This window comes from Lynx rufus, unplaced genomic scaffold, assembly GCF_022079265.1.
Source record: "Lynx rufus isolate CCGP_SWC_20201006 ecotype Redwood Valley unplaced genomic scaffold, mLynRuf1.p SCAF_2, whole genome shotgun sequence".
In the NCBI taxonomy this organism is placed as follows: domain Eukaryota; kingdom Metazoa; phylum Chordata; class Mammalia; order Carnivora; family Felidae; genus Lynx; species Lynx rufus.
Window position 1 is genome coordinate 54,412,343 of NW_025814834.1, and position 25,872 is coordinate 54,438,214.

Below are 25,872 nucleotides of genomic sequence, written 5' to 3' on the forward strand. Positions count from 1 at the left end.
GAATAAGGACATATTAACCACAGTATGATTTTTGCGTGCCATTTACATACCTTGCATGTGAGCTTAAACTCACACAGATTAGCTCCACTTCTCACTGACCAGCTAACCTTAACCAAATCATGTTCTCTGACCTGTTTCCCCACCTATAAGATGGGAGGGCTCATACCTACCTCCCAGAGTTTTGGGGATTAATGAACTAATAATGCCTGCTTCAGTGCCTATCATGTAACAGACACTCAAAAATGCTAGCCATAAAAAGCAACCATTGTTCAAAGAACTTTCCCAGCCCTGTCCTTTTGATTCTATGATCATTTCATGCCATGCTGCCATGCAACAGTGACCTGAACTTACATTTCTCTTTATGTGCTTATTTTATTATCTCATGGCAATTATTAACACTTGTGTTTTCCTTCCAGATATCAAGGCTTGATGAGCCTGACTCTCCCAGTGGGATATGTAAATATATAGGGAAGGTCCTTTTTGGTCTTCCTCACATTTTTATAAGTGGAGGAAATGTCTTTCTACTCCTTCTCCCACAGGTTAATGTAGCTCATCCATCATGGCCACTGTGGCTCCGGGTACTTTGTCCTGCACATGGCAGTCACAGAGTTAGCATATATTAAATTAATACCATTAAAAAGAATTTAATGGGGAAGCTGTAACACCTTCCCTAGACTATGGACAGGGCAAGAAGACCCTGGTTAGCTCTTTTTTCTTCATCTTCAATAAGATGCATGCCCCACCTCCTAGGTCAACAAACTGCTCCAAGCACAGTTACAGTGCTACAAGAAAGGACAACCCAACATACCTCCATTTGTTGAGAGGGAAACCTGGGTGCTCCCTGTGGAGAAGCAGCCCTGTCTGGAGACAGGATTGGCTACTGAGGAGGAGAGGGGTGGTATAATCAGAATAAGAAACACGCTCCTGCCTAACAAGTCCCTTCTGGTATTTATGTCAGTAAATGAGAAACTTGTCAGCTCATACATTTTGTTTCTGGCTTCTTGCAAAACATTTTCTTAGTGTGCAATTTTTTAATAATTTCTGTATGCTATCAACTAGTTAGCCTCTACAAAATATGTGCTTTGTTTTCTTTCAAATATGAAATGATATAAATACTAGAATTTCTTGTCATAATAGAGATTATTTTATTCTTTGCTTTCAAATATTTAAACTTCTGTCAGAATTTTATGATAATTTTTACTCATTTGATTAGCAAAATGGTCATATTTAAGTTAAAACAATTTGCCTTTCCTAGGACAATATCTTTGTTCTTACTTCTCCATTAATAAATAAAATATTTTTACTTAATGGGAAATTAGGGCGCCACATTTTGAGTTAAGGAAAAGTTATTTATTTTATTCTTTTCAACAAAAATTTTATCCAGTCTTTTGATTAATCCATAAGAATAATAATTAATAACTAGTAAAGTTTTTTAAGTATTTTGAAAATTCATTAGTAGATGTTCTGTTTATGTTACTTATGGCATTTTAAATTGAGAAAACTCTTTTTTAAATTTTTTTAACTGTATTTATTTTGAGAGAGACAGAAATAGTGCGAGCAGGTAAGGGACAGAGGGAGAGGGAGAGAAATCTGAGGCAGGCTCTATGTTGTCAGCTGCAGAGCCCAATCGCAGGGCTCAAACCCACGAACCTTGAGATCATGACCTGAGCCGTAACCAAGAGTCAGATGTTCAACCAACTGAGTCACCCAGCACCCCAAATTGAGAAAACTCTTTTGGAAAGCAGCATCATAGAATAAGTCAAAAACCATGAAAACATTTATTCCTTTCATTTTACCGTTAATTTCTCTTCCTACAATTTATGCCAAGGAAATAATTCTAAATACAAAGCAGGAAAAATAAAATGTTACATATGAAAATGCCTCCTGTAGCATTATTTGTATTAATGACAGGTGGAAGCAAAATGATCAGTAGAGGGAAGTTATTTCAGTAAAGTCCTTATACCCGATAAAATATGCAGCTTTACAGTAAGTAAAAGCAACATAAAAATGCATATAATACACTAAATCAAGAAGTTAAAAAATATATTAAATCAAAAGTTACAAAATGGCCTATCTATGTATGTGTTATTAAGCCCCCACTGCATGCTCTGTGTCGTACTAGGCACTGGGTATATGATGGTGGATTAGGCAGACTTGAGCCTTGCCATCGTGACAGCATACTGTCTGGAAAGGTGAATACTGAACAAGTGATGACAAGCTTAATGAAAAGAGAGAGATGTTGATCTTGTCTGGGAAGGAAAGGAACACCTCGGCAGGGGATTTAAGCTCTCTCTGCCTGGTGAGAAAGATGTCGGCCCTGCAAACAGGGGCCCAGATCTGGGGATGGAAGAGAAGAGGATTCTCATCAGAGGGACCGGTTCTCCATAGGACTTTAGCTGTGAAAGCCTATCTGGTTTAAATAATTGAACCAATGAAAGGACACTTGGGGACAGAGAAGGGAATTTAGGATGTTAGTTTAAAAAAAAAAAGTGATTGAAACGATAGCTAGAAACAGAAAGAAGGCAGAATGAAGTAATGGGCATAAACACAAAAGTTCTTAATCTCTTTTGGTACCATGGATACCTGTGGCCGACTAGTAACCTAGTCTCAGAATGATGTTCATATTTGTTTTCGTTTTTTTTTTTTTAAGTAATCTCTACGACCAACGTGGGGTTCGAACTTGTGACCCTGAGATCAGAGTCTCTTGCTCCACCCAACTGAGCCAGCCAGGTGCCCTTCAGAATAATGTTTTTAAGTCCATAAAATTAACTTGTACTTTTACAAAGGAAACCAACTACAATAAATACAGTTGTCAAATGTTTGTTATGATATAGTAACATAGCAATAATGTGTTAAATAAGATCTAGCAACAGGTGTAATATCTACCATAATTTTGAAGTAATGATGAGGCACAGTGTTTCAAGCTTTTTATGACAACTGTAATATCTGATGACAAGATCTTATTCCTATTGGTGGGCATAGTCACAGGTACTGCTAAGACTGCTATAGTTTTTTGCCTTCATTTATAATTGAAGAAAACGCTAAATTTTTATCAGAGATAAATGAAAATAAAGGTACATTTTCTTGCCACTCAAGTTCATGGATTCTGTGAATTCATGGGCCCCTTGGATGTCTGTAGACCCCCTAGGTTAAAAATTCCTATTTAGGGGAGACTGGGTGGCTTAGTTGGTTAGGTGTCCAACTTCGGCTCAGGTCATGATCTCATGGTTCATGGATTTGAGCCCTGTGTCGGGCTCTGTGCTGACAGCTCAGAGTCTGGAGCCTGCTTCAGGTTCTGTGTCTCCCTCTCTCTCTGCCCCTCCCCTCTTCACATTCTGTGTCCCTCTCTCTCTCAAAAATGAATACACATTAAAAAAATTATTTAAAAAAATCCTCCTATTTAGTGTGAGAGGCTTATGGGGTTTTTTTTCCCTCTATTTCTACATACTGTGTTATTTGCACAATAACTTCCAATGATTTGATGAGTTTCTATATCTCAGGGCACAGGTCAGATGGGAAAGAAACTTTTAGCCATAAGTCCCCATGTCACAGTATTCCCAAGGGATCTAGATGATGAGAAACTCTAGACAAGCCCCTTTGGGCACTCAGGCCTCTGGAATTAACATCACTTTTTAGAGGAGACTTTCTGTGGTCAACAGACTTTCTCCTGCGACCCATAGACCTTAAATATAAAGCTACCTTTGACAATTTCATAATAAATCAGATTGAATTTAGGCACAAATGCTAGACTCAAAATGTGAAAGTATGATGGGCTTTTAGCACTATATTTTTTAAGAGGATTGGTAGCTTTTTTACACCTGAGAAGTCCAGCTCCTGAATGTCTGCAGTCTCCTTAGGACAGGCAGTACCCAGGTAGGTCCGTGAACAGTGACAGCCCGTACCTATCTCCATGGAGCAGCCTAAGGCGATGAGCTTGTTTGAAGAAAGTAATTTTTTTTTTGTATTGTCTCTATTAAATAAAGATACAATTTTTTAGGTGAAGAAAGACTCAGTTTCCTCAGTCCCTCTCAAGCTGACCTTTCCATTGTCAGCGTGCACCCCACTCTACCTAGAGTTTCAAAGCTAACACCTAATCTCTGCATCTAGAAGGAAAGACGTGGGAGGAGCAGAATTCAAATGTTTTTCCTTATACCTTGTGAATCGACGTTTCCTCTGTAAAGGGCCATTCATTTAGAAGAAAAAGAACCTGCTCCTCATTCCACCTAGAAAATTAGTTTTTAATCTTATTCCTGGCTTTTGAATCATTATTGGACCTACTCCCTGGGGACTTGATTTGAGTGACGGGAGTTACTTATTCTGTTTTCCATAATAAAGCTGCCTCAGAAATAACTGTTTCACATCTCTCAGTGACAAATCGGAAAAGGGGCAATTTTTCAACGTGGAAAATTTGAAATATGATTTCTCTATTGTACAAGTCAAATGCCTAGAAAACTACACAAAATAGGAGAAAGCTGTTCATTAGATTCAAACTCCAGCAAACCAGCCCTCTTTTGTGCTCCCTTAGGAGAGTGACATGTTCACTAATATCAGTGCCAGCTCATTGATACAGAGTGTATGTAGGCTGCCAGCTTTTAACAAGGAGATATTTGGAGGGGCCACTGTTTTATCTGAATGTTAGACTGGTAGCTTCTGCTCCCCAGCCAAGTGGCATGAAGGACAACAGGGCAATTGTCGTGCAGAGCTGGGCAATGACTATCATTTCATTGGGCCACAGACTCACTGAGTGGTATAGCCCAGTGACCAGAACCAAACTGACATGGGCTTTCAAATGGGAAGACCAGGATATCCTAACTCAGGATTGTAGTCTGGCAGAAAATTACAGCACAGGACCTATTTTGGACTTACAAAATTGGCCACCTAACTTTCATGGATCCTAAGTTACTTAAAATAAATAAGCTTGTTGTTGTTGTTGTTGTTGTTGTTTTTAACGTAAGGACATACAGATAATGATTCTGTGAAGAGTCACTTTAATTCATAGACAATTTTCCCTGCTTCCAGGATTAGTCTAAAGGCCAAGATTTGAAAATCACACGTAAACATAGTTAATTAGGAATTAGCAAGCTTCACAGTGATCAACTGTGCTTAAAGAGGCAGTGTTTCAGGGATTTAGTTGGAGGCATGGTAATGTAGCATTAGATGTAAAAGGCTCCATCAGGATCAGCTTGACCCAATGTATAATATTTGAGTGCCCTGAGAATTTTAAAAACTAGCTTTAACTTCCATGTCTATTCTTGGTTTTTTGTGTCTCTGAGCTTGTCATATAAGTACTCTATTTTGTTTTCCACATCTGCAAAATGGCATAAGCCATATAAAGAACTCTTTCTGTTTCCAAAGGTGGTTGAGCAGCTCACCCTCAAGTGAGGGATTGAGATCAGACATTTTCCAACAAGAAGTCCTGTGACTAATAAAGCAAGTCAGCTAGCCTAGTAGGTGTTGTGACATAAACCAGCCTATACTGTTCTATGGTGGGCGATGCTTGAGGACACCTGGAATCAGATCAAATCTAAATGAGCAGTCTAGTTGGAAGGAGCTAAATAGGTGACTAGAGGACTCCAAAAGTACTGGGTCAATCTCCGGCCACCTGTCATAAACGTTATGTGCCTTGGGGATCTGGGTTGGCCATGAATGGTATCTTCAGTAAGACACAAAGTCTGCAAAATGACACCTTCAGTAATGGACATCTATTATCTAAAAGGGTGGGGAAAATTAGATAATGGCATAAGTCATAGTACTTGAAATTTCTGAACGAATATTATTGCATAAATATATCAATCATGTAATTGTTGATAACTCAAATGAATATACTGTGATGTTATTGGTTAATGACTGCTTACCACATTGCCAAAGTGGGTTGTTGAGCTACAACCATCTCATGAGTCTCCCAACATAAGAACCATAGTGTTGCTATGACTGAAACCTTGCCATGGTGATAGGGTATCAGTTTAGTTGCAAAGAGGATGGGCTATACTTTGATTATAATTTGTTTTCACGTGTGCTTCATGCTTATTATTTATATGCAGGTTTATGTAGGATTCCTAATAAAGGAGATAATAAAATCTATAGATTTGTTCATTTTATCAAATCAAAAAATTTGACCTGACACATGTACTTGTTGTTATGACTCTGTCCTAGTACATCTCAAGGATGTATTCTTAAGAGAATTGTTTCAACCTCAAATGACATTAAATATTGATTGCATATATATATCTTCAGCAACAATGATATAAGTATTTTATATAATCAGTAGTGGAAATATCTGTTCTATCTATGTTTATTTCACTGGTTATGATTTGGCCATTAACAGTGAATTTCTACTATTTTTATTTGTGAAGCTAAAAGGCACTGCATGAATTTAACATTCCTTATTTCATCATATTATTGCCCACCAATGGCTTTCTGTACACTGGGCACACAGATGAATTAGGGCATTGTTGTAGGACTCAAGAATCTCTCTATCCTGGTAATAATTTTAATTGTGAAGAAATGACAGTTAATGCAAGGTCAACATATAATTATATGAAGAGGATTATGAGAACATACGGAAGGGGAAAAGAGAGGAGATGGGCTTGGGGACTAGAGGTAGTATGATCTAGAAAGAGATTTTATAGTAATCCACAGTGAATATTGAGGGCCTAAAATGAAGCAGTGGCACACAGTAGATGCTGAGTCAATGTCTGCTGGATAAGGCTAATAGAAGAAATATTTAGAAGATAATATCAATAAACTTAGGCCATTTATTACACATAGAAGCTAAGAGAAGGAAGAATTCAAGAGTTATTGATGACAGGCCTGACATACAACTAGTAATGTCATTGATTAAAATGGGGACTGCTTGGAAGGGCCCTTATGGGGAACATATCATTCATTCAGTACCAGGCATGTTGAATTTGAAATATGCATGAAACATCTAAAAATAGATGTCCCACAGACTATTAGGGGCAAAACATCTTGAACCTGCGAGGAATGTAGAGATTTCACCTATGGATTTAGGAATCTATGTCAATGTGCTAGAAGAGGTTATTGGAATGAATTAGATCATTCCAAAAGAGGACATGAGTGCAGTCTTGAGGCATGCCAACACTTAGGGGCAGGCAAAAGAACAGGAGCTGGTGAAGGGGACCTAGAGTAAGCTTAGAGAACCAGGCAAGGCCAGTGTTTGTGGGCATCAAGGGGGAAAAGCATTTCAGGAAGGGACTTGTACCCAATACACGGGAAGACTGGAGAGACACCATGGGTTTTGCAGGAAGGAAAGGAAGTGGAAGAACCACATCCCATGACCACTTAAGTCCTGCACCAGAGGGAAGATAGTGGAACACTCCAGCAATGAACCAAGTCAGGGAATGACTGTTGGAACATGGAGTTTTCAGCATTTTGTAAACAGAAAGAAAGAACCCAGTACAAAGAAAGTAGCCAAAACTATAGGAAAGAGAGAAGAAATGTAAAAGATAGAGAGACAGGTGGAAGTATATACCTCTTCCTCAGAGATGTAAAGAAAATAGGTGCAGACAGAAGAAAATGTAACATCAGGGACAAACTCATTCAGCTTCCTCATTTCTCTACAAAATGGGAGACCAGACATTTGCTAATAAGAGGTTGGTGATATCAGTAGGGAACTTAAGAAGGATACATTTTCCATGGGGAAGCTGACTGACTGTGTTTCTTCCCTTTAATAGAATCACTTTTTTCCCATTTGTCTGATTTATTGACCTGTTCTTCAGGTACATAACTTTTCACTATAGATGTTTCTAATTTAATCAAATCTAATCCGTAAGATCATAAAATTTTAAAATAAGGGTATGGGATTATTGCATTGCCAAAAGAACTCTGTTTCAAAAAAAAAAAAACTTTTAAATAGTGCATTCAAATAGTTCAAGGTCTTTTTGCACATACATTCCAGGAAAACATCTAATAAACAAAAGGAGGTAGAGTGACTGCTGTATCTGATTGTTATCTGCAGGGTTGGTCTTTCCTTCGTGCTCTTTTAGTGCAGTCCTGCAATACTACAAATGAATATCCCTTTCTTTGTGCATCCACCAATAGAGTGATGTGCTAGCATCTGTCCATCTTTTATTACATTTTGTTTAGCAAAGAACTCCAAGGTACCAAACTGGCTTGCTCATCCTGTAGTTTGTGTGCTGCTGCCTTTTCTACCCCCTCCCCTCCAGAATCCATTAACTATCTTAATGCACTCCACTTTGAGCTTTAAAATATCTGTCATCAGTTGGTGGCTTCCGTCACTTTTACTGTGTCAAATGTGTAGATAAGGAGAGGACAAATGAAGCAAGGAGTTAGGAAGACTTCTACAGTTACACCAATATTTGATTTGGGGTTTTGGGGTTTTTTTAGTCTGATACAGAGCCCTGTCGGCTTTTTAGCCTCATCTCTCTCAAGACTGCATAACTAGTAAGAAAGTACGTACTGTGGCTGACACCCATCAATTTCTCATTATTCAGAAAATGGGAAGATAAAACAGAGGAGAACGATTTCAGAATTCCTTATCAAAGTGAGCTAACTTGGTTTAATGAGTGTTAAGCAGTAATGTGGGCATTGCTTTGTTTTTTGCAATAATAATGAGATGTTGGACAAAGTGCTTGTGAATATAGGAAAGCATATGACCCGCAGTCCTTTCACTGCATGCCTCTGTTGCTAGTTCCTTCTAGTGAAATATTAAGTATAAAAAGGAAAATGTAATTGTACAAAGAAGTGACAAGGAGTATACTTTGGTGACCTCATAAAGTACAAAGAATAATTCTGTTAAAGTTGTGTCCTTGGTTTCCCGAGCACTTTTCTCAAGTTGGGGGGGGGGGGGGGGGAATAAGCACAAGATTTGACCAAGCACTTCACCAAAGAAGGTATGTAATCAACCAATAAAAATAGGCAAAGGTGTTCAATTCCATGAGTTGGTAGGGAAATATGAATGAAAACCTATTCAATAAGACACCACTACACCTCCACCTGAATGGCTACAACCAAAAGGACTAACAATACACAATACTGATACCATGTGTTAGGGATGATGCAGAACAACTGGAATTCTCATGCATTGCTGGTAGGAATATAAATCAGTACAACCATTTGGGAAAACCATTTCAGAATCTATGAAAGCTAGATATATATTGATAGAGATAGATACCTGATAGATAGATGATAGATAGATAGATAGATAGATAGATAGGCAGATAAATTAGATCTATCCATCTAATGGCCCAGCAATTCTATTCCCAATATATATATGACATAATTGAGTATTTATGTCTACCAAAAACATATATAAGAATAACCAAAAACTAAAAATATTCCAAATGTTTATCAATACTAAAATAAATAAATGGTGGCACAGTCATACAATGGAATACTCTCCAGCAATTCGAAAAAAACAAACTTCTATGTACAACATGGAAGAATCTGATACACATAATGTTGAGTGAAAGAAGCCAAACACAAAAGAATACATATTGTGTGATTACACTCTTATGAAGTTCAAAAATAGGCAAAACTGATCTAAGTCGATAGAAATGAGAATGGTGGTTACCTTTGGAGGGAGTGCAAACACCAACTGATTGGGAGTTCAAGGGAGATTTCTAGGATGGTGGAAACATCTGTATATCTTAGATATCAGTATCTTGTATCTTATATTTCCCATACATCTTCTGTTTCAACAAATGTATACATATGAAGAAATTCATTAAATTTTATGTACCTTATAGTATATAAGTTACATAAGTATATAAGCAAAAAAGGAAATTAAATGGTACAGATAGGAACATTATCTACCATATTAGTATATGTGAAAAATAAATGAGATAATGAATGTAAGTTCTTAATACAGTGCTTGGGCTACAGTGAGTATTGAAATAGTGTCAGCTATTGATTTGGGATTACTATTGTTACTACTACTCTCACTGTCAGATATAACTGCCTGGAGCAATCATTAGGCTAATTTTTTGCTTTACATAAAAGTAAACTTCCCTAAATAGTATTGAGCCTCTGAATTTAGCTTCTAAGAACCATGCTCCAAACAACATTACTAGTTGTGTGTAAGAGAAAGCTTGTTATTATGGTAAAGTTTACTTCTTACTAAGGGTAAAATTTTTTAACTCTCAAAAATGTATTTAGTTCAAGAGTTTGTTCCCTTTCAGGATTAAGAATTTTTTTAAATTACTTTGAAACACAAATCATTATTAATCTAATGAAAAGATATCCAACCCCTTTATATAAAAAAAAATGAAAATCAAGCTAACAATGAGGTACTGTATTTTATCTGTCAGATTGGCAAAGGCAGTGGATAATTAGGCTGGTTAAAGGTACAGGGAAGCTGGCACTCTCTTACAGACAGAGATCTCTAAGAGCATTAGTTTGTGCAACCATTCTGGGGTGCAGTTTGGCAACGTGCATTACAAGTTAAAACATGCTCTTTGTGCCAGTAAGTCCTCTTCAGGGTTTAGGTCCTAAGGAAATTATTGGGCAAGTATGCAGAGATGTCTATACGCAGTACTATTTATAAAACTGATTTACTGAATATATGAATTCAGTGGAGTGCAAATATGATTGCCAGTATACTCTATTGAATATCCCTTTCTCATTCCTCAGAAATATTATCAGATATCAGAAAGTCTCGTCTTATTGAAACTTTAGGCTCTTTATCCAGCTGAACACTTCCTTCTTCCTGGCTCAGGTTGGACCATGGGAAAGGCCATAGTGTATTCTTCTCTTCTTCCCCAACCTATAATTTCTAGTTCTTGCCCGTTCCAATTGTTAGGGATAGGAGAAGGCATTAGAGAAGATAAATGAAGATAAAAGAAGGGCAACGTTTTTGTGCTTAACGACAATCATTGATGCCCTCTGCATGGCAGGTGTCCAGATGCCCTGTCTCTCTCTCTCGAGGACCATGTGTAAGGTCTTCGTGTGGGTCTTTCAGTCCTTCCTCAGCTCCTAACACCAGAGCTCCACTCCTCAGCCTCTTACTGCCAGCATCCTAGTGATCAGCTTTTTTGTGTCAGGTACCAATAACAGAGCTCGAGCCTGACCACCTTTCAAGATGCCCTATCGACCCTAAGAAAACGCATCCAACCTTGACATGCCAAACTGAGATTACAGGTCCTTCAGCTCCTGACCCTTTCTTGGTCCAGCTCGTCTGCCCCAACCTTCCTATCCCCTACTTCACCTGGGATGAGGGGTGCATCACTAAGGTCAGAAGTTGCCAGACTAGAAAATGAGATGCCAGTGTCTCTTCTTACATGCATTTCTGGCTTTACCACTTTGACTAGATTCAGAAACATCTAACCAGGACAGAAGCTCATGATGCCAGTGAGTCCTCCAATACTTATATAGTCTAGGGAAGTGCATGATAGGATGTTGGTAGCAGGATAAGTTTTACTGCTTCTTATAAATGCTACAAGTATGTGTCTGGGGGTCTCTTGGGGACTTTCTCTAAGATGCTGAGATATTTGATGCGAACTGCTTTCAGTTAGGGTCATGTCCTTCATTCTGAGGCAACCAAACTCCCATTCAGTATCTTTTTAACATTGTAAGAGTGCAAACCAGAAGTAACCCAAATAACAAAAGATTATTTAGATAAATTATAGTACATCCATATAGGTAAATATCATTTGTTATAAATCATGATCCAATTCTACATTTACTGACATGGAAAGATATTCTTGATTTATTGCCATTTGAAAAATGTGAGTTACAGCATGTTTCCATCTATTCACATGTAGTATTGTGTAAATTGTGAAGTAACAGGTATCATTTTAATAATCTAGGTCAAGTGTTGGCAGACTACTACCTGAGAGCTAAATCTAGTGTGCTCGCCTACTTTCGTAAATAAAGTTTTGTTAGATCACAGCCATACTGGTGGCTGCTTTCCTGCTATCGTAGCAAAGCTTAGTAGCTGCAATAATATGGCCCACGAAGCTTAATATGTTTACAGAAAACTTTGCTGACTTATTATAGGTGATGGAATCATGGGTGATTTTTCTTTTCTTTTCTTTTTTTTTTTTTTTTGTCTGACTTTATTTTCTACATTGAGCATACATTTATTGTGTAAATCATGTATCTATTATTAAACCATTGAAACCTGGTTAGAAAAAACTTATATTAATAATATTAAGCTGAAGATTAAACCTTGTAAGCAGACTCCTAAAAATTGGATTATAGCTTCCAAAGTTACACTGCAAAATATATATATATTGATCTATAATGTAGTTAGAATACTATTTTGATTGTTTTTAAATTAAGACCTATATATGGACATGAGTCTTCTTGTTACCAACAGGATTAGTTTCTGAAAACTGCTTTTAGACGTTCACATGTACTGAGGCACCTGAGTGACTCAGTCAGTTAAGCATCCAACTCTTGATTTAGGCTTAGGTCATGATATCGCAGTTGGTAAGTTACAGCCCCGCAGCAGGCTCTGTGCTGTTAGCTCAGGATTCTGTCTCCCTCTCTCTCTGTCCCTCCCCTGCTTGCTCTCTCTCTCTCTCTCTCTCTCTCTCTCCAAATAAATAAAAATAAACTTAAAAATAAAGAACTCCCATATTCTTTTCATCATCTGTGTTAGCTTATTAGTCCCCTGAGCCTGTGTTTCAGGAATATAGTGCTAAGTTTGAGGAATAGGTGGGCTAACCTGAGTAAAGTTTTGTTGTAAAAAATAACTATGATAAATAAATAGTGAAGACTGATTTCCTTCACATGGTTTATCAAGTAGATATGAAAACAGTTCCAAAACGAGAGGTTTTCAAAATGCTTAGAACTTTGGAAAATAAGGGAATCAATGTAGATCGCCACTTTGAAGAATTAAATTCACTTGGATGCATAAATTACAGACATTTGTTACAAAGGGTAATTCTGATATAGCTAAGCAAATTTTGCTTCCCGGTCCTGTAGGATGAAACCTTAAAAAAGGTGTTTAAGTAATCAGAAAATAATGAAGACAGTCAGAAGAACCTGCTAATTAACATTAGGTGAGGGAATACTTGAAAATAGAATTCATATTAACCAGAAGTTCCAGATGACATGCATCTTTATTAAAAGAAACAGAAGTAAACAATACATTAATTAAACTTTCAAATACACAAAATAAGGAGGCTTTAAAAATGCCAATAAGGAAAGAATAATATATAGAATAAATAAAGAATTAATAATATAATGGATTTTGATAAAAATATAAAACAATTAAAATGAGAAATAATAAAATTAGGCTTCAAAGCTTATAAATTTACACATCCAGAAAGAATGCCAAAATTTAAATCTAGTATTGCTTAGTGGTTTTAGGATCTATTTCATTAACTAGCTAGTCTCAATCCAATAGCAGAATTTCCTCAATATGATGGAACCATTTACACATTGTCAAAGCAAAATTGATACCTACTATTCACAAAGATTAAGACTCTGGCCTACCTAGAGGATAAAAACTAAAACATAATTTATGTAAATGTTAAATATACCATATGTCTTAATATTTTTAAAGGAAAATGGCCTCCCTTGGCATCCATTTTGCTAGTTTTAAGATATTCTCTACCTTCTGATTCAATTCACCTTTATAGTATCTCACATTACACCTGTTGCCATCATCTATGCTGAACTAGTAGGTATTCAAGCAAACCCCAAGTTTTCTAACACCTAAGCATTTCCTTATGTTTCCACCTGTAAGCATTCACTTCCTACTCTTTCTCACCTTATTCTATTCTTATCTAAATCTCACCTGCAAAATCTGGCCAAAATATCACTTCCTTTATGAAGAATGTCTCTTTCTTCCTAACCAGAAGAAATCACTTCCTGCTCCAAGCTCTCATAAATTAGAGATCTCTGAATGACTATCTCATTTCCCCTGCTAACCTTTAATTTTCTTAAAGTCTATACCTACTTTATTTACTATTCTCTTCAGTGTCTAGCACATTGTCAGTAATTAGCATTTTGCTAATATTCATTTGTTAATGAATAAATGACCTCTTCTGAAAAGGAGATACAGAAAGGAAATCTGTTTAATTTTTCTTAAAGAAATAGGAATAAAGAGGAAAAAAATAATTTTGTCCATATTCTCAATGTAACCTGAATAATTTGTTGAAGAGGATAGATATTTTCATTTAAGGCAAATATGCCTTAAAACTAAACAAAGCAAGACTTTATCACATCTCCAGTGACCATTATATGCCTTTTATAATGTTAATGCCATATGAAGTCCACCCTCTGTGCAGGAAGATTAATACACTACCCAGTGAATAGAGAAAACATCATGCTCATTTATGCCACCTACCAATCTGTGGGACATTATTCAATTTTGATGAGCCTTAGTTTTCTCATCTTTAAGATAGGAATGACTGGGATGCCTGGGTGACTCACTTGGTTAAGTGTCCGTGTCTTGTTTTAGGCTCAGGTTATGATCTCACAGTTTGTGGGATCAAGCTCCTGCTTGAGATTTCTCTCTCTTCCTCTCTCTCTCTCAAAATAAATAAATAAACTTTAAAAAATTAAAAAAACAAGATAGGACTAATTATTTTCAGCCGTACCTATTTCACAAGTTTGTTATGAGAGATAATAAGATAATGTAAGTGATAGCACTTTGTAAGTTGTACCGTTCTATAAAACTGTAAGAACATATGAGGGAGACCAATATAAGGGACGATAAAATAAATATGAATAAGAGAGAGAATGAGTAAATGACTAAAACAGGTCAGATTCCTTAGGTCAAATTTATATGAAAAGATTTTACCATGCAATAATTTAAGTTTCCATCACAAGAAACAGAGTAATTCCATAGGAGCAAATGTTAAGATTACTGAATTATTTCACTGCTTTGTGAATTCTATAAAATTGGAAAATCAATCTAAGGGATCCTTATAGGTGAGGGAATAATCTTCAATCTAATTTACTTAGTATTACCATTTAGGAAGATTGATTTTAGTCCCTTCTCTCATACTGTGGAGGTCTGTTTAGTAAAAGTCTAAGATCTTTTCCATCATACTTTATGGCATCCTGAGGTCTTAATAAACTTGCTGGAAAGGAATATATAGATTGTGAAACCCAAGGATAAAAAGAGATCTGAGCATTCACTTATTCCAAACACCATCCAGATCTGGAATTCAGCTATAGAATCTGCTAGTCTTGACCCAGATGGATCCAATGCAGGAAAAGGATGGAAATGAACTGTTGATACCTAAATCAAACACATAGAAATATGATCTGCTGGTATTTTTGGTGTATATGTAAGTGCTGGCTTTGCCCCATATGCAGAACAGACACACACTATCAGGTTGCTGTTCCCCTACTCACTCCTTCCCTCTTGGTGATCCAGGCCCATGGTACACAGTTCCAAGTTAGCTAAGGCAATTAACAAATAAGTGTTAGTTTTCATTTCCTTCTTCTCTTAATACGAGTTTATCAGCGTATCTATAAACATTTTCTAAAAGCACCGGCTCTACTCAGCTTACATGTGTGATGGATTGGGCTGTCGCCTATGAAGTTCCAGTTTCTTTCCCAAAGGGGCCACTGAATAGAACCTGTGTTGAATAGCAAATGAACCCCGACGAGTTAGATTCTGTTAAAGTCACTCTGATCCTTCTTATAGCTTGCACCATGGGCCTTGAGAATTGTAAGCATTTAGTAGCTACATGATCAAAATGCCAAGATGTCTGTAAATGATTTGGCTAATCCTCATTATTGTGCTTCTGATTAATGTCATTACTTAGAATTTATGACTTAGGGATGGCTGGCTGACTCAGGAGCATGCAACTCTTGATCTCAGGGTCATGAGTTTGAGCCCCACATTGGGGGTAGAATTTACTTAAAAGAAAACTCTTATAATTTAGACTGGCAGTATTAAGTACAATGAATGAAATCTTTGCATCTTGTATTTTAGACAAATCACTTTGCCATTCAAAGAGCAGCAAAAACTTAACTAATCATAACCAAAATTAACCATATGTCTTCCCTCACCTATACCCCAACACCCCAATGTTAAAATTTTAACTTGGTGTAAAAATTGAGTTTTAGCTTTATATTTATGTCCTAATTAAAGCATGAATAGTCAAATGAAACTACCATTGACTAATGAGTTATTTCATGTTACCATCATATCATGTAACCGTATTGGAAGGTAGTTGGTTTTCCTATATATTAAAGACCTCTCTGGAGCATAATTTACAACCGAAGGCTATCAGACAGTTACCTGCTGCCAGTGGGAGAAAAAAGTCATGTTTCATAAGTCATCATATTCTTGGGGTGAGCTCATATTGGAAATTGATGGCATGGAGCTATTTTTCAATCTGGAGATTAAAACCACACCTAACAATCAAATTTCTAGTTTTAATTCCTTTTACATTAATTTGTCTGTGTTTATACCATGTACGAAGCTTTAATACGATCTTTCTGTGTCTCTCTTAGAAGATAAAGGGAAGTTAAAAGTCAACAGTTCCAGTCAGCCATCAAGCTCTGAAGGTGGCTCATTTCTCCTCAAATCAGGCACAACACCCCTGCCACCTGGAGCAGCCACTTCTCCCTCAAAGAGCACGAATGGAGCTCCCGGTACCTGTACCGTTTCTGAATCAGAAGAAGAAAAAGCCAAAAAATTACTGTATTGTTCACTATGCAAAGTGGCTGTGAACTCCCTGTCACAGCTAGAGGCACACAACACAGGTTAGCAGCTATCGTTTGAATTTAAATAATGTTTGTAACAAAACCAACCTTTCCCTTCAGAATACCGTATCTTTTGTTGTTCAAACGTTGGGTTTGTTCAACGTCTTCTCCGCTTTTTTGATTCAAAAGACTGATTTTAAGAAAAGTATGATATGATAACTTTGGAAACAGCAGGCAAAAGCTTAAAGCAAATTGAAGATAAAACTTATTCTGTTCTTTATTTTCTCAAAAGCATCTAATATTTCCCAAAACTCATTATGATGAAGTGACAGAGATGAAGATAAATATCTATGCACAATGTTCACTGCAACACACTTAGGAAAAAAAGGGGGAAACAATTTAAAAGTCCCTCAGTAGGGAAATGTCGAATAAACTATAGGAACCCAATATGAGAGTATATATTACTCAGTCATTAAAATGTAATTACTTTATGGGGCGCCTGGATGGCTCAGTCAGTTGAGTGTCCGACTTCGGCTCACGTCATGATCTTGTGGCTTGTAAGTTTGAGCCCTGTGTCGGGCTCTAGCTTGGAGCCTGGAGCCTGCTTCAGATTCTGTGTCTCCCCCTCTCTTTGATCCTCCCATGCTCACGCTCTGTCTCTGTCTCTCAATAATAAATAAACGTTAAAAAAAATTTCAATGTAATTATTTTAAAAAGTATATGATTTGCTATGTGAAATTTTCAGGATATTTAACTAGTATGATCCCAATTTTGAAAAAAATATATACCTTTAATATACAAGCAAAACAAAACCTGAAGAAAAAACTAAACTGAAGGGCACCTGGGTGGCTCAGTCGGTTAAGTGTCCGACTTCAGCTCAGGTCATGATCTCACGGTTAGTGGGTTCAAGACCCACGTCAGGCTCTGTGCTGACAGCTCAGAGCCTGGAGCCTGCTCAGATTATGTCTCCCTCTCTCTGTCCCTCCCTCCTGCTTGCGTTCTGTCTCTCAAAAATAAGTAAAATGTTAAAAAAAATTTTTTTTAACTAAAATGATAACAGTGGTAATCTCTGAGTGGTGAAAACATAGAATCTTTATTTTCTTTATGCTTCTGTATATTTTCCATATTTTCCTTCTAATGCACTCATGTTTTCCCATTTTTTACAATGAAATCGTGTCCAATAAGCAGCATCATTGTTTATAATAAATAAAAAGTATTTGTAATCAGCATTAAAATGATTATTTTTTTAAAAAAAGCAATGAGAAATTCATCCTGAAGATAAACTTCTCAAGGGTAAGAAAACAAAGACCTGTTCATAGATGTATTCTGTTCTTCAATAGCTATTTACCATATGTCTCTTTCTCTTTTAGGATCTAAACACAAGACCATGGTGGAAGCTCGTAATGGGGCTGGTCCAATTAAGTCCTATCCTAGACCTGGATCAAGATTAAAGATGCAGAATGGCAGTAAGGGGTCAGGACTACAAAATAAGACATTTCATTGTGAAATCTGTGATGTTCATGTTAATTCAGAAATTCAACTCAAACAGGTAATGTATCCTGAATTAATTAGTATCCACTGTTGTTTGGGTCACCACTTGATTTTGTATCTAATCTATGTAATGGTTCTCACTATGCTCACAGATAAATTTACTAACCTTTATATGAGGCACACAAGATACAACATGCACATGCTAGCGAAAGAAAAAGCACCAAATACTTACGTACCCACAAAAGTGGGTACTTTTACTGTAAGTCAGATCCAGGATAGGTGTTAGGGACAGATAAGCACAGCAGTCATCTGGAGCTTGTAGTCAGGCAGGAATTTCTGGAAGACAAGATGTTCAGCCTGTCTTTCAAAGACCCAAAATCTGTTTATGGAGACAGATTCATTAGTCATGGCAGTAACAACAGGCAAAGCAGGGTAAGTACTACAGAGAAAGGAAAGGAATAGAGGCATTACAATTGGGGGGGTGGGGTGCAGGGAGGGCACCTGGGTGGCTCAGTTGGTTAAACGTCCAACTTTGGCTCAGGTCATGATCTCATGATTCTTGAATTTGAGCCCCACATCGGACTGTCTACTGCCAGCACAGAGCCCACAGATCCTCTGTCTCCCTCTCTCTTTGAAACTCCCTGCTTGTGCTCTCAATCTCTCTCTATCAAAAATAAACATTAAAAAAAAATTGAGTGGGGAGCAAGTCTTAATTTCAAGAGCACAGTGATCTTATTCAAACCACCTTGGAACTGTGGACTTAGAACCGGGAATGGAGTGACCAGCTATCTCTATCTAGGAGTTATATTTTACGTGGAATAAAGCTCACATTTAGATTCAGCTAATGCATCAAACTTTTTTCAGCACATTTCTAGCCGAAGGCATAAGGATCGAGTTGCAGGGAAGCCACTGAAGCCGAAATACAGCCCTTACAACAAACTCCAGCGGAGCCCGAGCATTTTAGCAGTAAGTTCAACTCACCTGCTCACCTGTTTTGTGGGTTTGCCTTGCTGGCTTGGGCAGGGACTGTGGTTTAGGAGGGTCTAGCGACTAATTGGTCCTGAAAGGTTTTGAATTTAAATAGCCCTCACAGACAGAAGTTTTAGGATGAACTGCTTAGTCCCTGCTGTAGGGCACCTTGAAGGAAGCTTCTTTACAGAAGAGAAACTGAACCTCTTTAGAAGCTAATCCCTTACTCATTACCAGGAACCTTTTCCAAAAGGCTGCCTTCTTTAGCTTATAAAGAAAAATAAAGGCTCAGGAACAAAAACAAGTAATGCCTGAGGAATCCTGGAATGTGCTGTACCTGGGAAGAGGGCTTGCTTTCCTAAAACAAAACTCCATTTAATGCCTTCTCCCTTTCTAGAGGGCTCTCCCTCTTCTCCCTCCTCCATCTCCCCTCTCCACCCCCACATGCCCCTGCCTCCAGAAATTAAAGTGAGTGTTTATATTACTCTCTTTCCTTGTCTAGCAGGCATGCTGGTATTCAGCCTGTCCTACCTGCTCTCAATATGTGTTGTTTTCACTTTCTTTGCAAAAATACCCAGGGGCGCCAGCAATAGATGTCATATAAATACCCAGATGGATGGATTTCATAATCTCCCTGGGACTTAGCCCAGTGTGGCATTCCATTTGAGGTTGAAACCGGATTGGCCAGCTGGAGGCGATGCTCCCAGCTTCTGCAAAGCCTCCATCTGATGCTGCAAGCAGGTGTTACCTGCATTAAACAAATCCAGTGTGCAAAAGAGAGAAATTAAGGATTTCTCCTGATTGCAAAAGAGAGAAATTAAGGATTGATTTCTGACTTTATAGGAAAGTTCCACCTTGGGGTTCCTTTAAATAGAGAACGTTTCTGGTGCACTTACAATCATTTCCAACGACAGAAATTTGAGTCAGTTGCAGTTTTTCAGGGATCACCCTTTAAGTGGCCAGAGAGAGGGGTGTAAACTGACTGTTTTCATGACTTTTAACGAGTCCCTCATGTCTTGAACCCCAGTTAGCTCACCCTGTGCGGCTCTTCAAAGAGAAGTGAAAGGTCACGCATATTCTCAAAAACAAAACAAAACAACCCTCTCAAGGCTGCACTGTGGTTTAGGACAAGTCAGAATTTTAAACTGAGCTCCATTATTTAAGCAGGAAACCTTCTGGGTATGTTTGCTTGTTCTTTGTGAGAAGCAGCATAAAATAGCTTTAGTATCTACTCAGAGAGGCCCTCCGGTGTCCTCCGTGTCCTCGGGGCCCAGGGGCAAAGGCCCCCAAAAAAGAGCTGAAATGGAAACAGATCAAAGTAAAGGTACGCCCAGAGCCTTTGCAACCAGCTTTGTGAACCTAATTTCTTGACTTCCGAGAGTAAAGATTTTTATAATGTGACTTCTCAACGTCCGTGTCGCTCACCCAACACACTATCCCCACCCCGTCCCTGGTTTTCTCCCTCCGCTAGGCAAAACTTGCATTCCAGAAAGACATGATGAAGCCTTTGGCCCCGGCCTTCCTGTCGTCGCCCCTGGCGGCGGCGGCGGCGGTGTCGTCGGCGCTGTCGCTGCCGCCCCGGCCGTCGGCGTCGCTGTTCCAGGCGCCGGCCATACCTCCCGCCCTGCTGCGGCCGGGCCACGGGCCCATCCGCGCCACGCCCGCCTCCATCCTGTTCGCGCCCTACTGACCGCCGCCCGCCCGCCCCGCGGCGCGCCACCCCGGCCCCGACTCCAAAGACTAAGAAATCACTAGGCTCCAGAGTGCTTTTAGGGACCGCTCCCGAAATAGGGATCTGAGCAGCACAGGCTTTGTCCCCCCGTTCTCCACCCCCCCACACCCCCTGCCGACCTCGATTTGTGTATCTGAGATATTTGGTTTCTTGCAAATGTATTGGTCAGAAAAAAATATATATCTATATCTATATACCATCCTCTGACTATTTTCCCATGGGTGTGATCTGGCTTAGAAACGATAAGGAATCTTTTCCTGACAGACTTGAAAACTAGGGTCTTCCTCCCACGTCTGTAAATAACTCTGGAATCCAACCGAGCACATTCTAGTGTGGAACAAAAATAGGTGAACACAAGTGCTTGCTTGTGGATCCCATCTTACCAACGGATCACAACGTTTTCCTTCATGGTGTACTATTGTTGACAGGGATTGTGTACTGTTTTAGACCCAAGTACTGTTGTATCCTGTGTAGTACTAGATCTGTATCTCTTGTCTGAATTCAACATTTTTTTAGTCGCTGTGTAAATGTTAGGAAGCAAAGTAGCCTGAATTCTCTCTAAGAGAACAAAAGATAATGTATTTTCTTTATTTCACGTTTCATTTGGTGATATTGAAAAGAACTAGAAAGCCATATAACATAGCTATAATTACTGTTTGCTATTTTTGTTTAACTTATTTTGTAGCTTCCTCACGAGTTTGAGTTGCTAAGCAAATGTATACAACCAGAAAAAGAGCTTCCTCAATTGCACATTCTTGCACCTCTTGTGCATTCTGCAAGGAGACAATGAATCCATGTATTTCTACGTAATTATCTTCTTCATTTTTAACCTGTTTTCATTTGTTAACGATGCTACATAATTTTGTGGCTCCCTAATGCAATAATGTACAGAAGATAAAAAAAAATTTATAATTGAACAATTTGTCTTTCTGTTCACTGAATATGTTGCAGGTCTCGCTCCCATGCCCCCCCTTTCTAAACTGATATCAACAAGACTGGAATGTTTGTGGTATCAGGGGCAAGAGGCATCATAAAACAACAAAATAGAGTGAACTCTTTTAGAGCATCTATATCTGCAATCTGTAAATGGTAAAATGTCTGTGTATTTTTTTAAATGTACCTTTTCAATAAAAGTACAAAAAATAAAAATCTGTTTGTGTTTTCAAAGTTCTTTTCTCCTGAGACACCTCCAATTTGAAATCATCTGATGAACGATTTTCAGTAGGTGCAAAGATTGCTCCTTACGTATTTAGCATTTTCAGCTCTTATTCGAAGCATTTTTATTTGTCATGTTTATTCATTACTGTTCACAGCATCTGCACGATGCAAGACTTTACTGCTCTTTTCCCTCTGAATCCCTAAGAAGTCGGGCCAATCATAGTAGTAGCCTGATAAAAATTTGTAACTCTGATTTTTTTTAACCTGCTGTAAAGTCTTCTAAATCCCTAACCCATCTTCCATTTGTGTCCGAGGCATTTGTGATCTCCTTCCGTTCCACTCCAACCCCTTTTCCCATCAACCCTTTTTTTTTTCTTCCACCTCATTCTAAGTGTAAAGATCAATATGTCACTATTTGTCCTGGTTATCTATCTATTGCTGCTTAATGAACTACTCCAAAACTTAGTGGCTTAAAATAACAACCATCTTATTATATCATGATTTCAGGGGTCAAGAACTCCAGCCAGGCTTGGCTGGGCTGTTCTTCTATTCCTGGAGGCATCAATATGAAGTCTGTTGGTAATACTCAGTGGGTGGGGGAGGCTGGTCTGGAGGCCCAAGATGGCTTCACTCACATGTGTGCCTTGATGGAGATGGCTAGAAGTATGAACTCTATTAGAACAGTTACCAGAGGACCTGCACATGGCCTCTCCAGCTATGTGGTCTCAAGCAATTACATAGTAACTCAGGGCTCCTAGACAGAGAGTACTTCAAGAGGCCTGGGTGAAAGTCAAAAAGCTTCTTATAAAATTGTCTCAGGACACCTGGGTGGCTCAGTTGGTTAAGCGGCTGACTTTGGCTCAGGTAATGATCTCTTGGTTCACAAGTTCGAGTCCCACGTCAGGCTCTGTGCTGACAGCTCAGAGCCTGGAGCCTGCTTTGGATTCTGTGTCTCCCTCTCTCTCTGCCCCTCCCCTGCTCATGCTCTGTCTCTCCCTCTCTCAAAAATAAACATTAAAAAACATTTTTTTTTGAGTACAAAATTGTCTCAATACTCCCAGCATGTCACTTATGCTGCATTCTACTGATCGAGCAAGTCACGGAGGCCAATCCAGATTCAAGGAGAAGGAAAGTATTCACTTTTCAATGTGAAAAAGAGCAAAGACTGGCCATTTTTAATCTACCACTCTGTCACAGAATTTTGAGGGGAGTGGTAACAAAGCTATGACAGAGCCCCTTTCCCCCCCACCTTAAGTCCAAACCATACCATTCTTTAAAATGAGAAGAATTGGGGTGGAGCGGGACCTCAATTCTCATTTCTAAGAAGTTAAAGCCAGTGGATGACAGTACAGCTGTGATATATGGCGATAGGCTTCCTTAATCAAAGAGTTTATCCAATTGTTTAAAGATTGTTGGCCTTAATATTCTAGGCTTATAATTAAGTTAGTGTTAGAGTCTATTAGAATTCCAGTTTGACATTCAGAATTTGAGTTTCTTTTTTTTCTTTTTTTTTTTTTAATATGACTCATTTGAACTCTATACTAGTTACACTAAACCATGGTTGGACCTTCAGACATAGCTTAGAAACATCATGCTCTGAAGAAAATGTGTTTCAGTTTAACACTTAGGAGAATTTTTTTATGGACTCCAACAGCAATTATATTTCATTTTCCTCTATCTCATTAATGTTTACTGCCGTCCTCAAAAAATTTTAAATGTCAATATTTAAATAGACCCAGGAATTTGCTGATTAGATTTATAGTTAAAGATTTTGAAAAATCACCTCGGGGAGGAAGTACAAAAGAAGAGCGATTAAAATGCCTGCCTCCCAAAGAAGCCAGGAGTAGCTTCAAGTAATGATGTATAAAGCACTATCAAACAGATATATCGTATCCACCCTGATTCTGAGGTGGCAGAGTGGGTCAGTCCTGAGGGATGTGCACATTTGAACTCATAGCCCTTCCTACGCCATTTTTAGTGGGGAAAGACTACCACTCTACCCCTCCACTAATTGGGAAACTTAAAAATGTGCTGCTTACTCTGACCTAGCCCAGTTCTGGTCTCTGTAGAGTATGAAAATTGATCTCAGATAGAATTTCCAGGTAAAATATAAAACATCTAGTTAAATTTGAATTTCAGGTCAATGAGGAATAATTTTTAATAGAATATTTTAGTCATTTTAGTAAGGTATTGCACATAGTATAAGTGTGTCTCAGAAATAAAGGATGCAGTATTGGGGATGTACTTATAATAAAGAAAATCTCTGTTGTTTATCTGAAATTCAAATTTAAGCCTGTAGTTTTATTTGCTAAATCTGGCAACCCTGGTCTCAAGAGTACTCCTCTTCATCTCAAGCACCATGATTCTTCAGGAAAGAAGTCACCTCTTGGGTATTCACAACTAAATAACAAGCTTTTAAAGGCCCATTGTGAGATGTACTCACAAATAGGCAGAGGAAGGAACCTGCAGTAAATAAAAGAAAATGATATATGGACACTGGGTAGGACCCAGACACGGGAAAAGGTAGCCACAGATGCCCCTTTCCGAAAGCCACACTGACCCCTGCTTAGCAGCCCTAAATTATCATAAAAGCAAAAAACAAAGTGTTCATTTGTATTATGCACCAAACACACCACCCCTTGCTTGCTCCTTCTCTGCCCTAAGAGAATTCTTATATTCCGGAGCAGAAATGGTTATGAATTTTTCTCTCAGAAAGTGCTTTAAGGAGAACTACCCCGCAGTTGATATAGCTGGGAAAGGGAACCGTGGGAATTCCCGGTGGGGAAAAAAACAAAGGAGAAAGAGCTGATAGATGATCAGGTGGAAATCCTGTTGTGCTAACATTCCCTTCAGGAATCTGAAGCAACTCACTGAGGAGGCTGAGTTTGGGGGATGTTTTGAGAAACGGGTACCCACTTCCTGGGGTGTCATCAGAGAGAAGGATATGGCAGGAAGGCAGAGATGACCAGGAACTCTTTGACAAAGATTAAGTCAGCATCGAGACGTACATCCTTGATCAGCACAAGCATCCTCGGGTAACAGGCAGAAGGATTACGTTTCTCCTCTGTAGTCTGCTATGTGGAATCTGGCATCTTTTCAGAGCGTTCCTTCCACCAGATCCTGATTTTGTTAATATGATGCCCCTCGATTAATGTCAGAGATGATATGGCCTCTTTGGGAAAAGCTCAGTTTTGATACTTTGGTCGATTGAGGTGGCGCTGTGTAGTGCAAGAGCAAATTTCATGGGGGATGCTCATCTTTGCCTCCTTCCTCTCTCCAAGTAATTAGCTCCATGGGGGAATTCATCAGCGATGTGGTGTAGGCTCTCAGCAGCTATGCAGTGTGGCACATAAGCAGACATAACGGTACCCGAATCACAATGGTTTCTTTGGCTAAAATTTCCAAAACCAGAATTACTATACAATGTATTCTTCTACTAACTACTCATACTGCATCACACCTTTGTCAGATCCCTTCTGTAGATACGGTGACCGTATCTTCATGTCATATGTACTTATCTATAGAGGATCACTCAAGCTAGACATTCAGCACCTCCTTTTCATATTTATTATAGTGAAAAATTAAAATTAGGATGGAGGAGAATTAAACAAGAACAATACACAATTTGCATTCAAAACACCTGAATTCAAATCCTGTCAGGTCATCTATTTCTTAGTTCTGTGATTTTATGTCATAAAATGATTTTATGGGGCGCCTGGGTGGCTCAGTCGGTCGAGTGTCCAATTTTGGCTCAGGTCATGATCTCGCGGTTCATGAGTTCGAGCCCCGCGTGGGGCTCTATGCTGTCAGCTCAGAGCCTGGAGCCTGCTTCAAATTCTATGTCTCCCTCTTTCTCTGCCCCTCCCCTGCTTGTGCTCTCTCTCTCTCTCAAAAATAAACATTAAAAAAAATTTTTTTTCAACATT

The 25,872-nt window shown here is 38.5% G+C and overlaps 1 protein-coding gene across 3 annotated transcripts in view; it reads left to right on the forward strand.

Annotated features, from left to right (window-relative positions):
* The window catches only part of ZNF385B (zinc finger protein 385B), a 318,788-nt gene extending 298,042 nt beyond the window's left edge, over nucleotides 1-20,746 (forward strand). For all 3 annotated transcript variants that reach the window (XM_047085894.1, XM_047085895.1, XM_047085896.1), the window contains 4 exons: nucleotides 16,405-16,656; nucleotides 17,967-18,145; nucleotides 18,952-19,053; nucleotides 20,528-20,746. In XM_047085894.1, coding sequence (XP_046941850.1) covers nucleotides 16,405-16,656; nucleotides 17,967-18,145; nucleotides 18,952-19,053; nucleotides 20,528-20,746 — 752 coding nt within the window. The remainder of the gene's footprint in view (nucleotides 1-16,404; nucleotides 16,657-17,966; nucleotides 18,146-18,951; nucleotides 19,054-20,527) is intronic.
* Nucleotides 20,747-25,872: the final 5,126 nt, after the last annotated feature.